Raw genomic sequence first — 14,502 nt, 5'->3', positions numbered from 1 at the left:
CCCAGAGGAAGCCCAAGGCCAGCCATGGGTGACATCCCACAGCCACCCATGCAGAAAGAACCCACCTCTGCCCCCCAGGGCAGGCAGGTGAGCTCCAGTGCAATAGCTTGGAGCAGCACCACTCACTCATGGGACACGGTTCAGAGCAGCTCAGTGGCACTGTCTCCCCAGAGTGACCAGAGCAGCCATGGCCCGAGCCCTGAGCTTATCAGCACTTTCAAATATCAACGCACCGAGTGGATCCTTCCCATCAATGCTGGGGGAAAGGTGGCTTGGTATTCACTTCACTGACATCCAGAAAGATTGAGTTGCTTATTCACTTGACACACGTATAACAAGCACCTGCCATGTATCAGGTACCATCCGGAATAAGGTGTGCTTGGCCCTGGGGGTCCTCCTGGCCTTAAGAAGCACTGTGGTGGTTCACACACAACCTCTGAGTGAAATCCCAGTTTCACCACCATATGACTCTAGGGAGTCACTTAGCCCACCTGTACCTCAGTTTCCTTGGCTGTAAATGGAGAATACTAGTGGTATCTACCCCATAAGGTTGTTCTGAAGATTAAATGAAATGTTATGGGTCAAGACTTAGAATAGCACCAGCACATAGGAAGTGTTCAATTAATATGAAGTTTTTGGGGCACCTGGGTGGCTCAGTTGGTTAAGCATCTGCCTTTGGCTCAGGGCATGATCCTGGGGTCCTGGGATCGAGCCCCACATTGGGCTCCCTGCTCAGTGGGGAATCTGCTTCTCCCTCTCCCTCTGCCCCTTCCCCTACTTGTGCTCTCTCTGTCTCTCAATCTCTCTCAAAAAATAAATAAAATCTTTAAAAAAAATATATGAAGTTATTGTTGACCTAGGGCCCAAGCCCACATCCCTCTGACCCCACCAGCCATGCTCATAGCTCAGACTGAGGCCAGCTCAATGTCTTTGGTGTGACCCAACAACAAAGAATCAGGACATGGGCTTCACGTTTTTCCTCCGCCAACTGCCATCTCAGAGCAGCCCCTGTGCCTCTCTGAAACTTGCTTTCTCCACCCAACGGTGGGCTGCTCTCCTGCTTCCCTGGGAGGAGCACCCAGAGTCCCGAGGGTCGCTGCAGCCCCCTGCCCACACCACAGAGAGCAAGCCTCCCCCAGCAGGGCAGAGGGCTGCAGCTGAAGCAGCCACACTCTGTTCCCCGCACTGGCGACCGAGATGGCTTGTGGCTGGTGCTGGGGAAGGGCTGGGCCCCGAGCCAGCTACGGTGCTTCTTGCTTCTCAGGAGATAATCCCAACCCTCCGTGCCCACTCACCACACACACCACTGACCGGAGGACAAGAGGTCACATGGGGATGCCCGGCGGGGCATCTTCTGCCAAGACTATCAGCGCAGGTGGCCTCAAGAAAAAGAACTGGACAAGAATCCAGACAGCCTGGGTATGTTGTCAATGCCACCGATGGCTAACCGTGTGGCTCTGGGAAGACTTTCCCAGACTTCACCTCTCTGAGCCTCAGCATCTGCATCTGTGAAATGGCCCCAGCCAGGCAACCCGCTTCACAGGGTGGCTGTGATGAGCTGGTGAGAAGGTGACATGAGAGGTGGTTTAGAACCTGAAGGGTGGGGAAGAGGTGAGGGAAGAGCAGAAGGGCCATCCTTTCCAACTCTAACTACACAGTCACAGGCAGAGATTTGCCCCCCACCCCCCCCGCCCCGGAGCAGAAAGGCAACCCCAAGCCTGGACCAGCCAGTGTGGCCCAGACGGGCCCCAGGGCTCTCAGGGGAGAGGCTGGCCCCAAGCTGCTTTCTTCTCCTGCCCACCCTGCAGGCCAAGAGAGATCAAATCCCCGGCCACAACAGGCCCCATTGAAAGCTGGTAAATCTGCCCGAGGTGTGGGGTTACGTTACCAGGCTCCCGGCCACCACTGCCGAGCGAAGGGTCAGGCTGACCTCCTTCCCTCCCCGTAGGCCCCAGTCCAGGACCTGCAGGGCCGAGCCGGGAAGTATTCCAATCACCCGCCGCATTCCCAGGCAGCAGCCTCCTCTGGGAAATCAGCGAGTGGACAGTGGGATAAAACCGTTGCAGAGGCCAGAGCCATCCCAGGCTGCCCACCAGGGACACAGGCCCCCGTCCTCAGAGTGGGGTGCGGAGCTAAGACAGGCAAGAGCCCCCAGGATAGAGTATTAGTGGGATTTTACTGTGTGCCTGGCACAGCATCCTGCACTTTACCCGTGTCCGCCTCCTTGGTCCTCACAGAAGCTCTGTGACACAGATGCTATTGTCATCTCTATTTTACAGAGGATACAACTGAGACTCCCAGAGGTTAAGGAGATTTCCCAGAAACACCAGGATTGGAACCAAGGACCAAGAACCCAGTGACTCCAAAGTCCACTTACCACAAGAGCCACCCAAGAGATGGGTCACCCAAAAACATGCCCTTTGAGTCAGGGTAGAAATACCCAAGTGTGAAGGAAAAAAGTCTCCAGGAGCCATGGCTACTATTTCCAGCTCTCTGGGGACCACCAGGAGACAGGGGAGTAGCCTTTTCTCTCTGACTCTAAAGAAGACACCAGGAATAGTTTGGGACCTACAGGGAGACATTTGGCTCTGTCCAAAGAAGTCTCAGTGGACGCCTTTTAAATATTGTGCAATCATTTATTAAAAAAAAAAAATGCAACAGGCTCCCATACCCAGCAGTAGATAAGCCCAGAGAGGCACAGAAATAAAATTAGAATTAACTTAAATGTCCAGCAGTAGGAGAATGGCTAAAACTACCGTGTATAAGAAAGAAAGAAAGAAAGAAAGAAAGAAAGAAAGAAAGAAAGAAAGAAAGAAAGAAAGAAAAGAGAAGAGAAGAGAAGAGAAGAGAAGAGAAGAGAAGAGAAGAGAAGAGAAGAGAAGAGAAGAGAAGAGAAACGAAGGAGGAAGGAATTATGATAGCTTTCTAGGTAAAACCATGACAGATTTCCTAGATCCAACATTGAGGAAACCATTTACACAGTGATCTGTAACCCTTCATTTATTTTTTTATGTAACCCTTCATTTAAACATGTACACACGCAGACACACACACATGCGTGTTATAATAGCACATCTTCCTCTAGGTTCTGTGAGTGGATGTATAGAGAAGTATCTAGAAAGATATATACCAAAGTAATAACCGTGATGATTGACCCTGCAGAGGAGGCTGGAATATTGTAGTTATGAAGGAAGATAGTACTTAGCTTTTTAAATCATATTGGACTTCGGTACAACAAAAATGTATCTGTATATTCCTTACATAATTAAAACTTAGTAAAACAACATAAAAAAGACACAGCAGGTTGCCTTGGAACCAATGAGCTGCTGGTCCCTGGAGGTATGCAAGCATCTGCGTTTGGGTGGAGTGATTCGAAAGAATTTGAGGAACACAAAGGCAGGTGGGCTAGCTGGCCTTCCAAGCCTCAGAGCCTCAGCCTCAGAGCTTTGTCAGGGGAGTGCGGGGGGGGGGGGGGGGGGGGGGGGAGCCCTTAGTCTCTCTGCATCAAGAGTGGCTTTAAGGAAGCACTGAGCATCAGAGGCTGGAGGCCCTCGCCATGACCTGGGCAGAGGTGCACAGACCAGTGTCTCCCTCTCCCCTTGCCCCCTGTGACTCCTAGCCCCAGCCCCTGGGTCCCAGCAGCCCCCCAAACACTGGCCAGTATGCGTGGTGTTAACCTCAGACTCCCAGGGTAGGGGCTGTGTATCTGGGAGAACCTCACACCAAGGACAAGAGTTCAGGAAGGAAGAAGAAACGCTCATAAGGCTGATGGCTCCTGTGACACTGAGCCCAAGCCATAGCCATGCCACATGGTGAGCCCAGTCCCCAATGGGGTCAGCCCCAGCCCCAGCCAGGGCCCTGGCCCCTGACAATCTAACAAGCAAAGGTCAACTAAGCTCTTACCTTACCTGGCAAGACAGCAATGTGGTCAAGAAAAGAGCTGAGATACAGGCTTGGGTCCCAGCGTCTGCCCCTGACTTCTCATAAGACCTTGACAAAATCACTGAACCCCACAGCGCCTCAACCCTCTCATCTGCAAAAATGGATGGACAGTATCTAACTACCAAGCCTGCTGTATAAATACAATGAGATATCAGCCACATTAGCCTCTTTGTGGACTCCCACAAAATGTGAGGCCCCCAACCACGCCACGGACACTGAGAAAAGGAGGCGGTCACAACGGAGTTCCCAAAGCAGCCAGATGGGCTGCAAGTCTGGGAGCCCAAGGGCAGCCAGAAAGGGGCCCGTTTCTGACCCCAGGGCGGGGATCAGGAGGCAGCATGTAGAGGGATTCTCCAGGTGGAGAGGGACCCATGGGAGGAGACAGGACTGAGCCCGAAAGAGCAGTGGAGCCTTTCCTGGCCATTGTCCTGGGCCGAGGGCCAGGGTGCTCAGGGAGGGCAGGGAGCCACTGGCAGGTGCCAAGGAAGAGTACAGTTTCTACCTGAAACTAGGGGCGGGGACCCTGGGAGCTGGGCCAGAGAGTCCTTGCCTCACCAGTAGCCAGGGAACTGGGGCAGAGGCAGGCTACGGATCCACAAAGGGAAATTAGGAGGAGGAAGCGCAAAGCTCAGGCACGGAGAGCCCAACACAGGCTGCAATGAGCCAAAGGGCTGGACGTGCCCCTGGGTCCTGGGCGCAGCCCTGGAGGATCCGATCTGGGACACAAAGTGGCATGGACCACACAGAACAGGCTCGGGGTGTCCTGTGATGAGAAGGGCCCTGGAGAAGCAAGGAGGTCCCACCCAGTGCTCTGAGAAAGGGCAGGCCCCAGAGCCACACGACCCCACACTGGGGAGACCCTAGGGTTATGGCAAGCACCGAGTCCAGTGTGCGGCCAGCCCAAGGCAGAGAGCCAGAGAGGTCCGAGGACTCCAGCCTGAAGCCTCCGGACACAAGCTAGGCCACTGTCAAAACCAGAGCTCTTCGGTGACTGCTGGCGCTGAAGCCAGGACCCAGCCGGGCTGCAAACGCCTCCCAACCCCATCCTGCAGGATCCCGGGCAGCTGGACTCCCCCCTGAATGGCAGCCAGACAGTCCAGCCTGCTGTGTGGGGCCCAACTGATGGGGAGCCCAGCCGATGGGGAGCTGCAGGGGGGGGAGCAGAAGGCTGGGCCACTCTGAGCAGGGGCCCCGAGGAGGAGGGTGTAGGTGGGGCTGGCAGGAGAGGCGCTTCCCACAGCTCCCTCCCCGCAGGCCGGCATTCTCCGTGGACCTGTGGCCACATGCAGGCCCAGGCACACTAGTGTCTGTTCCCAGCAGCCCCCAGCCAGGGAGGGCTGGCTTCTCTCCTCCCCAGGCCGCACCACGGCAGCAACTACCCGCCACCACGCTGTCTGCTCACCTGCGCTGGCCCGGGATGGGACACCAGCCATCCCTCGCCTCCTGGGCCAAGTGTTCGCTCCTCAGGCCACACGTGCGGGCCTCGGCCCTGACCCAATGGATGGTTCGAGGAGGAAGCTGTCCACTGCTCACCTCCTATTCAGACCCCACACCATATCACACACCAGGCCCTGTGCCGGGCCAGCCCCCACCCCCACCCCATCCTCAGATCTCCGCCTGGTCTCCTCCTGCCCACGCTCCCTGGTGTGGCTCTGGACTCCTTGGGGGTAGTCGCCGACCCCCCCCCACCCCCCCCCCGACAGCTCACAGCCCTGGCTGCATCAAGCAGGAGGATAAAGGGGCTCCGCCACAGCCAGCCAACCACACCAGATGCCAACCTGCTGACCAGGACGGCCCGGGAAGGCCTGCTGCTCGCACCCGAGAACTGCCTGCCTGTCCAGCCAGGACCAACTTGGGGGCCTCCAGGCAGAAAGCACCACCACGGGGCTGGCTGCCTCAGGAGGGACAATGACAGGCCCGCTCCCCAGCAACTTAGCCCGCAGGCACCAAGAAACAGCCGTCCTTGAAGGCTGAAGATGGAAGCAACCACCACCTGGATGGCCCTTTCGGCCACTGAGAGCACCTCCTCGGCTGTGACTTTATCCCCCACCTCAGGACCTCTGTCTCCAGAACACTCTGGTCACTTACTTCCTCTAAGTCCCGCCTCAGCCTGGCAATCAAGGCCCTCCCAGTCTGGCCCTAACCTGCTTCTCCAAGGCCATCTCCTCCACCTCTTCTCCAAACACCCGAGACCGCTTGCCCTTCCCTGAACCGCCCTATCCTCATGCTGTCTGCCTTTGCACATGCTGTTCCCAGGACCTAGACTGTCCAGCCCTCTTCCTCCACCCGGCAAACTTCTACTCTTCCTTCACGGTCCAGTGCCATGCCTCTTCCCCTGGGAAGCCTACCAGGCTCTCCCTCTCCCACCGCTGGTGGCAGAACGACTTGCTCCCCTCCCCCGCCACATCCTCCAGCAAGTAGGGCATTTCCTACCTTCAATCACAGTTAGGATCTGGGCCAGAGCTGCTCACACTATTTGTGGTAGAGATTTTTTTTTTTTTTAAGTTTTCCAATCTGTTGCCAACTGAGGCTTTTGTAAATTACAACTAAAAAATGGCTCAGTGGGCAGCCCCGGTGGCCCAGCTAAGGTGTAGCGCCGTCTTCAGCCCAGGGTGTGATCCTGGAGACCCGGGATCGAGTCCCACATCAGGCTCCCTGCACGGAGCCTGCTTCTCCCTCTGCCTGTGTCTCTGCCTCCCTCTCTCCCTGGGTCTCTCATGAATAAATAAATAAAATATTTAAAAAACAAATGGCGCAGTGATGTCAAGTTGTGATACGAGTTTTTTGACACTCTCAGCGTTGTAACTATCTCTGCTGCAGACCAGCGACACGCAGCTCACGGATGGGCGGGGGGCCGCAGACCACCCTCTCTGGGTACAGGGCTCATCAAATCATGTGTTTCTGTTTGGCCCTCCGGAGCCCAAAGGGGAACTCCACGAACGTCTCCTGACCCAAAAATGGACGGGAAGGTCCCAACAACGGAGCCACACCGGGAGGCACCTGTGCCAGGCTGTGCTGCCCATTTCTCAGGCGAGCACAGAGAGGCCGATCGGCCTGATGCCACAGATGGCCCATGCTGTAGTTTCTCGGTACTACTCAGCGTCACAGGGGCAGGCGCTTGGAGCCTGCAAGCCTCCCAGACCACGCTCCCTCCTCCCTCCCAGCACAGCCTCCCACAGCAGTTCCCAGTACAGTGACAGTGAGGCAGCCCCCAGGCAGTAGAGAAAAGCTCCGTTCTGGAGTCAGCAGACCTGGGTTCGAGTCCCAGCTCTAACCGTTCATAGCTGTGTGGCCTTGGGTAAGTCACTTCACTTCTCTGGGCCTCACTTTGTCCTCCATAAATGGAGGCTACTGACACCAGCGTGATGGGGCAGCGCACTGCTTCAGACACGGCCCGTCTACACGTACGAGGTTCGCTCAAGTTTGGCTATTCTGATGTTTTTTATTATTTATTTATTTATTCTGATGTTTTTAAAGGCCTGGATCACCCAGCCCAAAACTTGGCCCTGTATCCTCCCTTTCTGCTTCTCCTCTACCCAAGGCCCAATGTCCTTTTTTTGGGAGGAGGTAAACTCTTCCCTGGCTGCCAAGTTTGCTGATTTCCTTTGAAGATTTCACCGCCTTGAATCCCCCTGCCCCAGTCTAAGCACCCTGCCCCTGCCCTTGGGACACCTTGAGCCTCTGACCTCTTCACCTCCTCTCTAAATACCAGCCTCCCTGGCTGGTCTGGCTTCTCCTCTGGGGTACGGCTGTCCTGTACCTGTCCTGCAACAACTCCGTCCTGTTTGGGTTGGGGCAAGGAAGGGCTGGGCTGTGAGGTCAGGGCCAGGCCTCAGCTTGCAAATGCCTCCCCCACCTCCACCCACCACCAGAGCACCCTCCCTCCCTGTACCTTGGGCCATGACAATGCTGAGTCCAGCCGGGCTGGGTCCCAGTCAGCCGCCCCCACGAAAGGCTCACTCCCTGCTGGGGCCGAGGGTCCGCTGGGCTGCTCCCCATGCCCCTCGGCTGTCCCAGAGCCTCCCAGGTCGGCCATCTCCATCCCATGAGCATCGGGCAGCAGGATCCCTTCCCGGCCCTCACCCCTTTCCCTTGGGGAAAGTGAGAGATAGTGGGAGAAGCCACTCTGGGAAAGCTGACACTGTGGGGGTGGTTCCATATTTACTTGCTTGGTGACGTCCATACCAGCCCAGCTCGGTGCCCAGGTCAAGCTGCTCGTCTTGTCTGCTGGTCTCACTCTGGCCCCCAACCTGGCCATGAGCCCAGGAAGGAGAAGCCCCACTGGCCACGACCCCCTCCCCACCCCTGCCCTGACACGCACATTTCCGGGGGTCTGCTCAGGGAGGGGTGAGCTGCTGCCACTGTGGACAGTCAAGCAGTGACCCCACAGCCTCTCCTTTTGGAGAGCAGGATTTGGAGACGGGGCCAAAAGTCCTGAGAATTCCCCATCCTGTTCTGACGATTGCAGGAGGATGGTGGGTGCAGAGGAAGGGTCCCAGATTTGGGGTTTAGCTTGGTCACCCCCTAAATGGTACAACCTCCACCATACGGCTTCCCCTCTGTGGGCCTCCGTTTTCTCAGCTCTAAGATGGGAGACATGAGCACCGGGCTGCCAGCCTCACGGGCTATAGACAAGGGATCTGGGAAAAGGTGAAGTTGGGAAGAGTCCCTGTTGGCCTTATGGGTCGAGTTGAGGAGGTTGGAGAGAGTGGTGGAAAGGAAAGCCCTAGAAAGCTCTGAAGGCTCCAGAGGCCCAGGTGTGCCTTTGCATGCAGGGTCTCCACCCCTGGGCACCCACTGGGGACCTGAGGCTGATGCTGGGGAGCAGGAGAGTCAGCAGCCTTCTGCCGTGATCCCCTTTCCACTTCTCCCTCACCTCACCCTGTGTCATTTCTTTGGAGACCCTTGGTCTGTCCCAGTGTGCTTGCAAGTTCTCACCCATGAGGTTCCCAGGTGGGGAGAGGGGCCTGGAACCAGCTGTGTAAACCGAGGGCTTATAAATCAAATCCTACATTTACAGCACCCAGGAAACCTGCTGGGAATTGTTACAGGACACAGGTAGGCGACCCCTAAAGCTTCTTTTATAAATGTGGGTTTCTCAGAGTGATTGGAAAGATTAGATTATAGCTGTGTGATCTAGAGCTAGTCACTCAACCTCTCTGAACTTGACTGAGCTTCCTCATCCACAAATGGAGGTCGAAGACGCCTCATGGGGCACAATATGTGTTCCTCTTAAATTTGGTCATGAGAACAGGGAGGAAAAAAATGTCTTCCAAAGAATGTAGCACAGGACTGATATGACTGTCTCCATTTCTAGAAAGGGAAACTGAACTCCTTGACCTTCTCCAAGCCTTCTGCGTGCCCATGCCTTTGCGCAAGCCATACCCCACACCAGAATGCCTCTCCCTTCTTTGCTGTCTGTTCACCCTTCAAAAGCCAGATCAAAGGCCGCCTCCTCCTCCAGGAAGCTTTCCCTGACTTAGAGTCAGTGGCCATCTGCCTTGCACCCATCTGCTAGAATCTGTAATTGTCTAGTTAACTGCTCACTTCCCACGTTGGTCCTTGAGTTCTGTAGGGGCAAAAACTGGATTTGACATACACCTCCGAGCCCAGCACAGTGTGCCCCGACCTCCTGATGAAGGCGGGGAGGGCTGAAAGATGCCCCAGGCCTCCCCTCTTACAGAACCTCAGCCAGGGACGCTACCACGAGTGCGGCTGCACCGCGTGAACATCGGGCTTTCCAACACAGATACAAATCTGCAATAGGAAACAGGCTTTTTAAAAATAACAGCATATTTTTCTTTTTTCTTCATTGTTTTTTTTCTTTCTGCACGGCTTATTTTTCCGGCACAGCCCCTGGGCCAGCTGCAGGGAAGCCTCTCCTAGGCCCCACTCTGAGACCATGGGGCTCCAGGGCCTCCAAGAACTCTCAGGCCCCAGCAGGGGTGGAGATGCACCAGATGGTTCTAGACTGGCCCTGGCACCAAGGCCACCAACGAGCTCTGAGCCAGCAACCCACTCGCACAAACCCCAATGTTAGGTGGGTGTTACCTCCTAGAAACATATTCCCCAAGAAGGGTTTTATAACCCCATGTGGCATTTCCAAAGGCAGGTCTGGGGTTCCCTGCTCTCATTCTAAGAGGGCATCCCTAAGGAGGTGGCATCAGAGTGCCAGGGTTCCAATCCTGGCCATACCACTGTGCAACCCTGGATCCTTTAGTCCAGCTCCTGAGGCCTATTTACCCATCTGTGAAATGAAAATAACAATATATACCTTGTGGAGTTGTTTCCTGCATAGAGACATGCTCAGGACCATACGTGGCACACATTTAGCCCTCAATAAACATTTGCTGCCTTCATCATCATTATCTTCGCCATCCCTGGATCTCCTATTCTGTGGCTCCTTCACTGAATCATATACTCTCCAGATCAGCAGAAGCCTCAGGGTTTGTTAAATCTCACCCTCTTGCCCTCTTGGAAGGTCCTCTCCTATCTCCCAGCAACATGGTCCTTCTGGAGCACGGACACCTGTAAGGATGGGGAGCGTAACACCTGTACTCTACAGGCCAGTTTGCCCGCCAGGGCTGATGCCTCCTTCCCTGCCCTGACACCCGGGAAACAGCATTCATCTATTCTGTCCTTTGCCCCCCAAATACAGCGAACCCGCAGTCAGTGCTCAGGAATTCTTTGGAAGAGCAAGTCTTGTGTGCAGATACTGGAAATACAGCAGCACACACAAGCCAACCCAGGCCCTGTACCCGCAGAGCTCCTGGTGTGATGAAAGGGGGAGACCACCGTCAATAATCATATCCACAACTGTAAAATCACTACAAAGACGAGTGCTGCAAAGGAGAGGGACGTGGGGCCATGAAAAGCTGTAATGGAGTGTTTGATCTAATTAGGGGGGCTTCCTTGAAGAGGTGATGTGGAAGCTGAAAGATGAAGGATGAGGAAGCCGAAGCAGGGGGGATTGCGGGGCATGGTCAGGGCCTAGGGGAACAACATGAGGAAAGCACCATGTCAGATGGGACACGGCAAATGGAATTATGCAAAACAGTGTCCCCACGGGGTCTGGAGGGCAGCCCCAGTTTTTCTGTCTTTCTCCTAACAGCAATGGGAGTCCCCGAAGGTTTTTCAGGCAGGGGTTGATAGATTCACATCTGTTTGTCAAAAGGGTCACCATGGCTGCTAAGGATGAGCCTTCCCGAGTCCCTGTGTGTGTACTTGTCTCTGCCCGGAATGCTCCTCCAGTCCTTGTACCAGTCAGGTGAGGCCAGGCTATGCTGTGGTAACAAACAACCCCCAAATCTCAGTGGTTGAAACAGCAAAAGTTGAAATATCACTAGAGCTGCACGTCCATTGTGGGGCACCAGGGGGCTCCATCCCACGCGGTGACACAGGGACCCAGGCTAGCAAAAACACCACCATCCCACTGACCGCTAGTTGCCACACCACAGGAAAAGAACACTCTGGAGGGTCTTGCACCAGCCACTAAGTGCTTTGGCCCAGAGTGATTTGTGTCCCTGTAGCTCACAACTCACAGGCCCACCACATGGCCCCACCCAAGTACAAGGGCACCTAGATCCAATCCTACCCTGTGCCTGGGTGAGCTGGAAATGTCTAAGGATAGGTTAAAGGACCATCGGACGGACACTCTCCCACTCCGCCTCGCCCTTTGCTAGCCTTAACTCATTCATTAGGTGGCGACTGTTTCAGTATTCCAGAAGGAAGGCCGGTACAGGCAGGAAAGAATAAGACAGGGAGTACAGCGAGATCCAGAAGAGGGTACGAGATGAGGCCAAGGAAGCGGCCGGGGCCAGATCACTCCAGGGCTTTTAGATCAGGGTGGCATTTTGGTTCTTTATCCCAAAAGCGACTGGGAAGACTTGTTGGTGTTTTAAGTGAGAAATATGAGTCCTGATGTGATCTCTTTTGGAACAGATCACTCTGTGATGTGGAGACTGGCACGGAGGAGAGGCTACAGGTGGACAGTTAGAGGAGACTCTGAATGTTGTCCTGGAGGAGAGCTAGGAGGCAAGGGACAGCCTTGGATGCCATGTATTGGTCATGACAACGATATAGCCAAGAGGACAGGCCAAGGAGGCAGCTGTAGAAGCACGTATGACTTGTGACTCCTAGTCCAGTGGTCTTTACTTCCTTCATACTTGCCAGTGACCTAGAACCAGGGAAACCCTGCTTCCCCATCCAAGTCCCTGTGAGGAAAGACTCAGATAATTGAAGTCATACTCAACACCAAGAACACATTTATGCAACACAGGAATCCAAGGGGCCTAGAGGACAGAACTCTAACTCATGCCAACATGGTATCTGAGTGATGGTTGTAGTAGCTGATCAGGGCTCTTGGGACAAGGGAGGGGAGCCCTCATGATGGAGAATGTCATTAGGGAAGAGAACTAGCTCCTGCCCCAGCTGCTCCTTGGAGGCCCTGTCAGTTTGGAATCGGACGGTCCCGGGTGGGGCCCGGCAGGCAATTCTGATATTCCCCGGGGGATAGCATGTTCCCAATAATCCCAGACAGACAACACTTCTCAAATCATGTGTGGAGCATGCACCAGGCATTTTCTCTCTATCGCTTTTAATCTCACAACTGCCTTGCCAGACAGACTGTGTTGGTCCCATTTTCGGGATGGACAAGCAAGGTTCAGAGAGGTCAAAGATAATTGTGCCAAACCCAAAGCCATGCAGGTATGCAGTAGAGGGGAAAGGACTCCAGTAGAGAAACCCCTCAGTAAACTAAACTGACCAGCTCAGGCTCTTCCCAGCAGGTGTTCAGACCCGTGCCCACACAGCACTCTGCCCACCTCTCAGAGAGCTGGTGGGTGAAGACCATGCCCCTGCCTCACAGGTAGGGAGACCACAGCCTGTTCCAGACTCCAGCCAGCAGACCTCACACCCCCAACACCTCCCTTCCTCTCAAGGGTCCTATGGTCAAAGGCAAGCTTGGGTGTCCAAGGCATCAGGCTCGGTGGAAAATTCTTTTGCTCCAGCCCAGACCAAAAAACCCCTAAGTTTATCGGGTTTCCAGGCATCGAGCGCAATCTCTCATTATTGCCTCCTGTCCCTGAGCACAAAGAACTGGGTGTGTATCCTCTGAGCCACTCTAAATTATATACCACAGCCTCTCTCCACACGAAGCAAACGTCTAAGAAGAGAGATTTAACATCTTTCCCCTTCTAAGTCCCGGCCCAACCCAGGGGTCAAGCCCCTATGGCCCAACCCCGTCCAAGACACAGTGCAACTTTCCAGCCAGCATCGCCCAACGCTCCGGGAACGTGTATTCTCCTAGCAGCGACTTGCCTTAAGGGCGAGCTGGCCTTGACCGGAGAAAGGTCACTGGCCGCTAAGTTTCTGCAGTTTCTGCAGGCGAGAGCACCTTGGGGACGGCGAGTGGGGGAGGGAGGCCACACTCCGGGGAGTCGACACCGCAACTAAGACTTAAAATACATCAAAGAGCCGGCCTCCGGCCCCGCCGCGTTTCGCGGGAAACCGAGGGCTGCGCCGGCAGCGGCCCCGCCGCCTCCCGAAGGGCCCGAGCCCCCCACGCCCGCCGCGGGCGCCGAGCCGAAGGCGCCCCGAGAACTAGGCCAGCGGCCGCCCCGCGCCCTCGCGCCCTCCCGCCCTCGCGCCCCGCCCCGCCCGTGTCACCGCGTTCTCATTCCGAACGCCCGGCCCGGGCCGCCGCTCCCATTGGTCGGCGGCCACGTCCGTCAGCGGGCGGGACGCCGGCGCAGAGAAAAGGCTACATTGTAACAAGGCGAGCGAGCGAGGAGCGAGCGGGGAGGAAGGAGGCGGAGGGGCGGCCCCCGAGTCCCGCAGCGGCGGCGGCGGCGGCGGCGGCAGCTACCTGCCGAGGGTTAACCCACCTCCGGGCCGGGACGAGCCGCCCCCCCCACCCCCGGGCCCCCCGCGCCCGCGCCGCCCGCGCCCCCCGCGCCGCCCGCGCCGGGCCCCCGGCCGCCCGCGCCCCCCGCAGCCGCTCGCAGCCCCTGCACCGGCGGCCCCCGCGCTCGCTGGCAAACTGCCGAGCGCTTTCCGAAGCCATTTTCAATGGCCACATTGGCTACCGGGGCTGACTCACCTTCCCGGGAATGCTGCGGCAGCCGCGGGGCCCGGGCGGCGCGGGCGGCCCGGCGGGCGGCTCGGCGGAGGCGGCGCGGCCCCGGCTGGCGGCCCCCGCGGCGGGAGCGGCCGCGCTGCGGGCGCGCTGGTCCCCGGCGAGGCAAAGTTTCAGCGCCAGCCTCGGCGCGGCGGCGGCGGCGGCGACTCGCTGCTGCTCTCCTCCCCTGCTTTGACCACCATCTTATTAGTACAGGAAATGACATGGAAAACGGAAGAAAGCGGCGTTTGGGGCAGACGCGGACCCCCCAATTCAGGGGCCGGAGCCGGGACTCAGCAGCCGCGTCCCAACCCGGCCCCGGAGAGAAGTCCCGGGGCCCCCCTCGGCCCCCGCCCCGCGCGCTGGCCCGGAGGGGGGAACCTGGCTCCTCGAACCCACACGGAGGCGGCGAGTTTTATAATCTAGCCCGCGGAGAAACCGAG

The 14,502-nt window shown here is 56.6% G+C and overlaps 1 protein-coding gene across 4 annotated transcripts in view; it reads right to left on the bottom strand.

Moving 5' to 3' along the window:
• Nucleotides 1-14,458, bottom strand: part of PRDM11 (PR/SET domain 11) — a 93,589-nt gene extending 79,131 nt beyond the window's left edge. The window contains exon 1 of one of the 4 annotated variants that reach the window (XM_077862990.1): nt 14,042-14,458. Coding sequence is in view for 3 of the 4 variants with exons in the window: in XM_077862988.1 (XP_077719114.1) it covers nt 7,835-8,200 (366 nt within the window). In the remaining variant the exon portion in view is untranslated. Of the gene's footprint in view, nt 1-7,834; nt 8,209-14,041 lie in introns of those variants that run through there. The other 3 variants (XM_077862988.1, XM_077862991.1, XM_077862992.1) reach the window with 3 other exon arrangements.
• Nucleotides 14,459-14,502: the final 44 nt, after the last annotated feature.

The sequence above is a fragment of the Canis aureus genome, chromosome 21 (genome assembly GCF_053574225.1).
Source record: "Canis aureus isolate CA01 chromosome 21, VMU_Caureus_v.1.0, whole genome shotgun sequence".
Classification (NCBI taxonomy): domain Eukaryota; kingdom Metazoa; phylum Chordata; class Mammalia; order Carnivora; family Canidae; genus Canis; species Canis aureus.
Note: the sequence above shows the minus strand (reverse complement) of the source record. Positions and strands in the feature narration are given on the sequence as shown.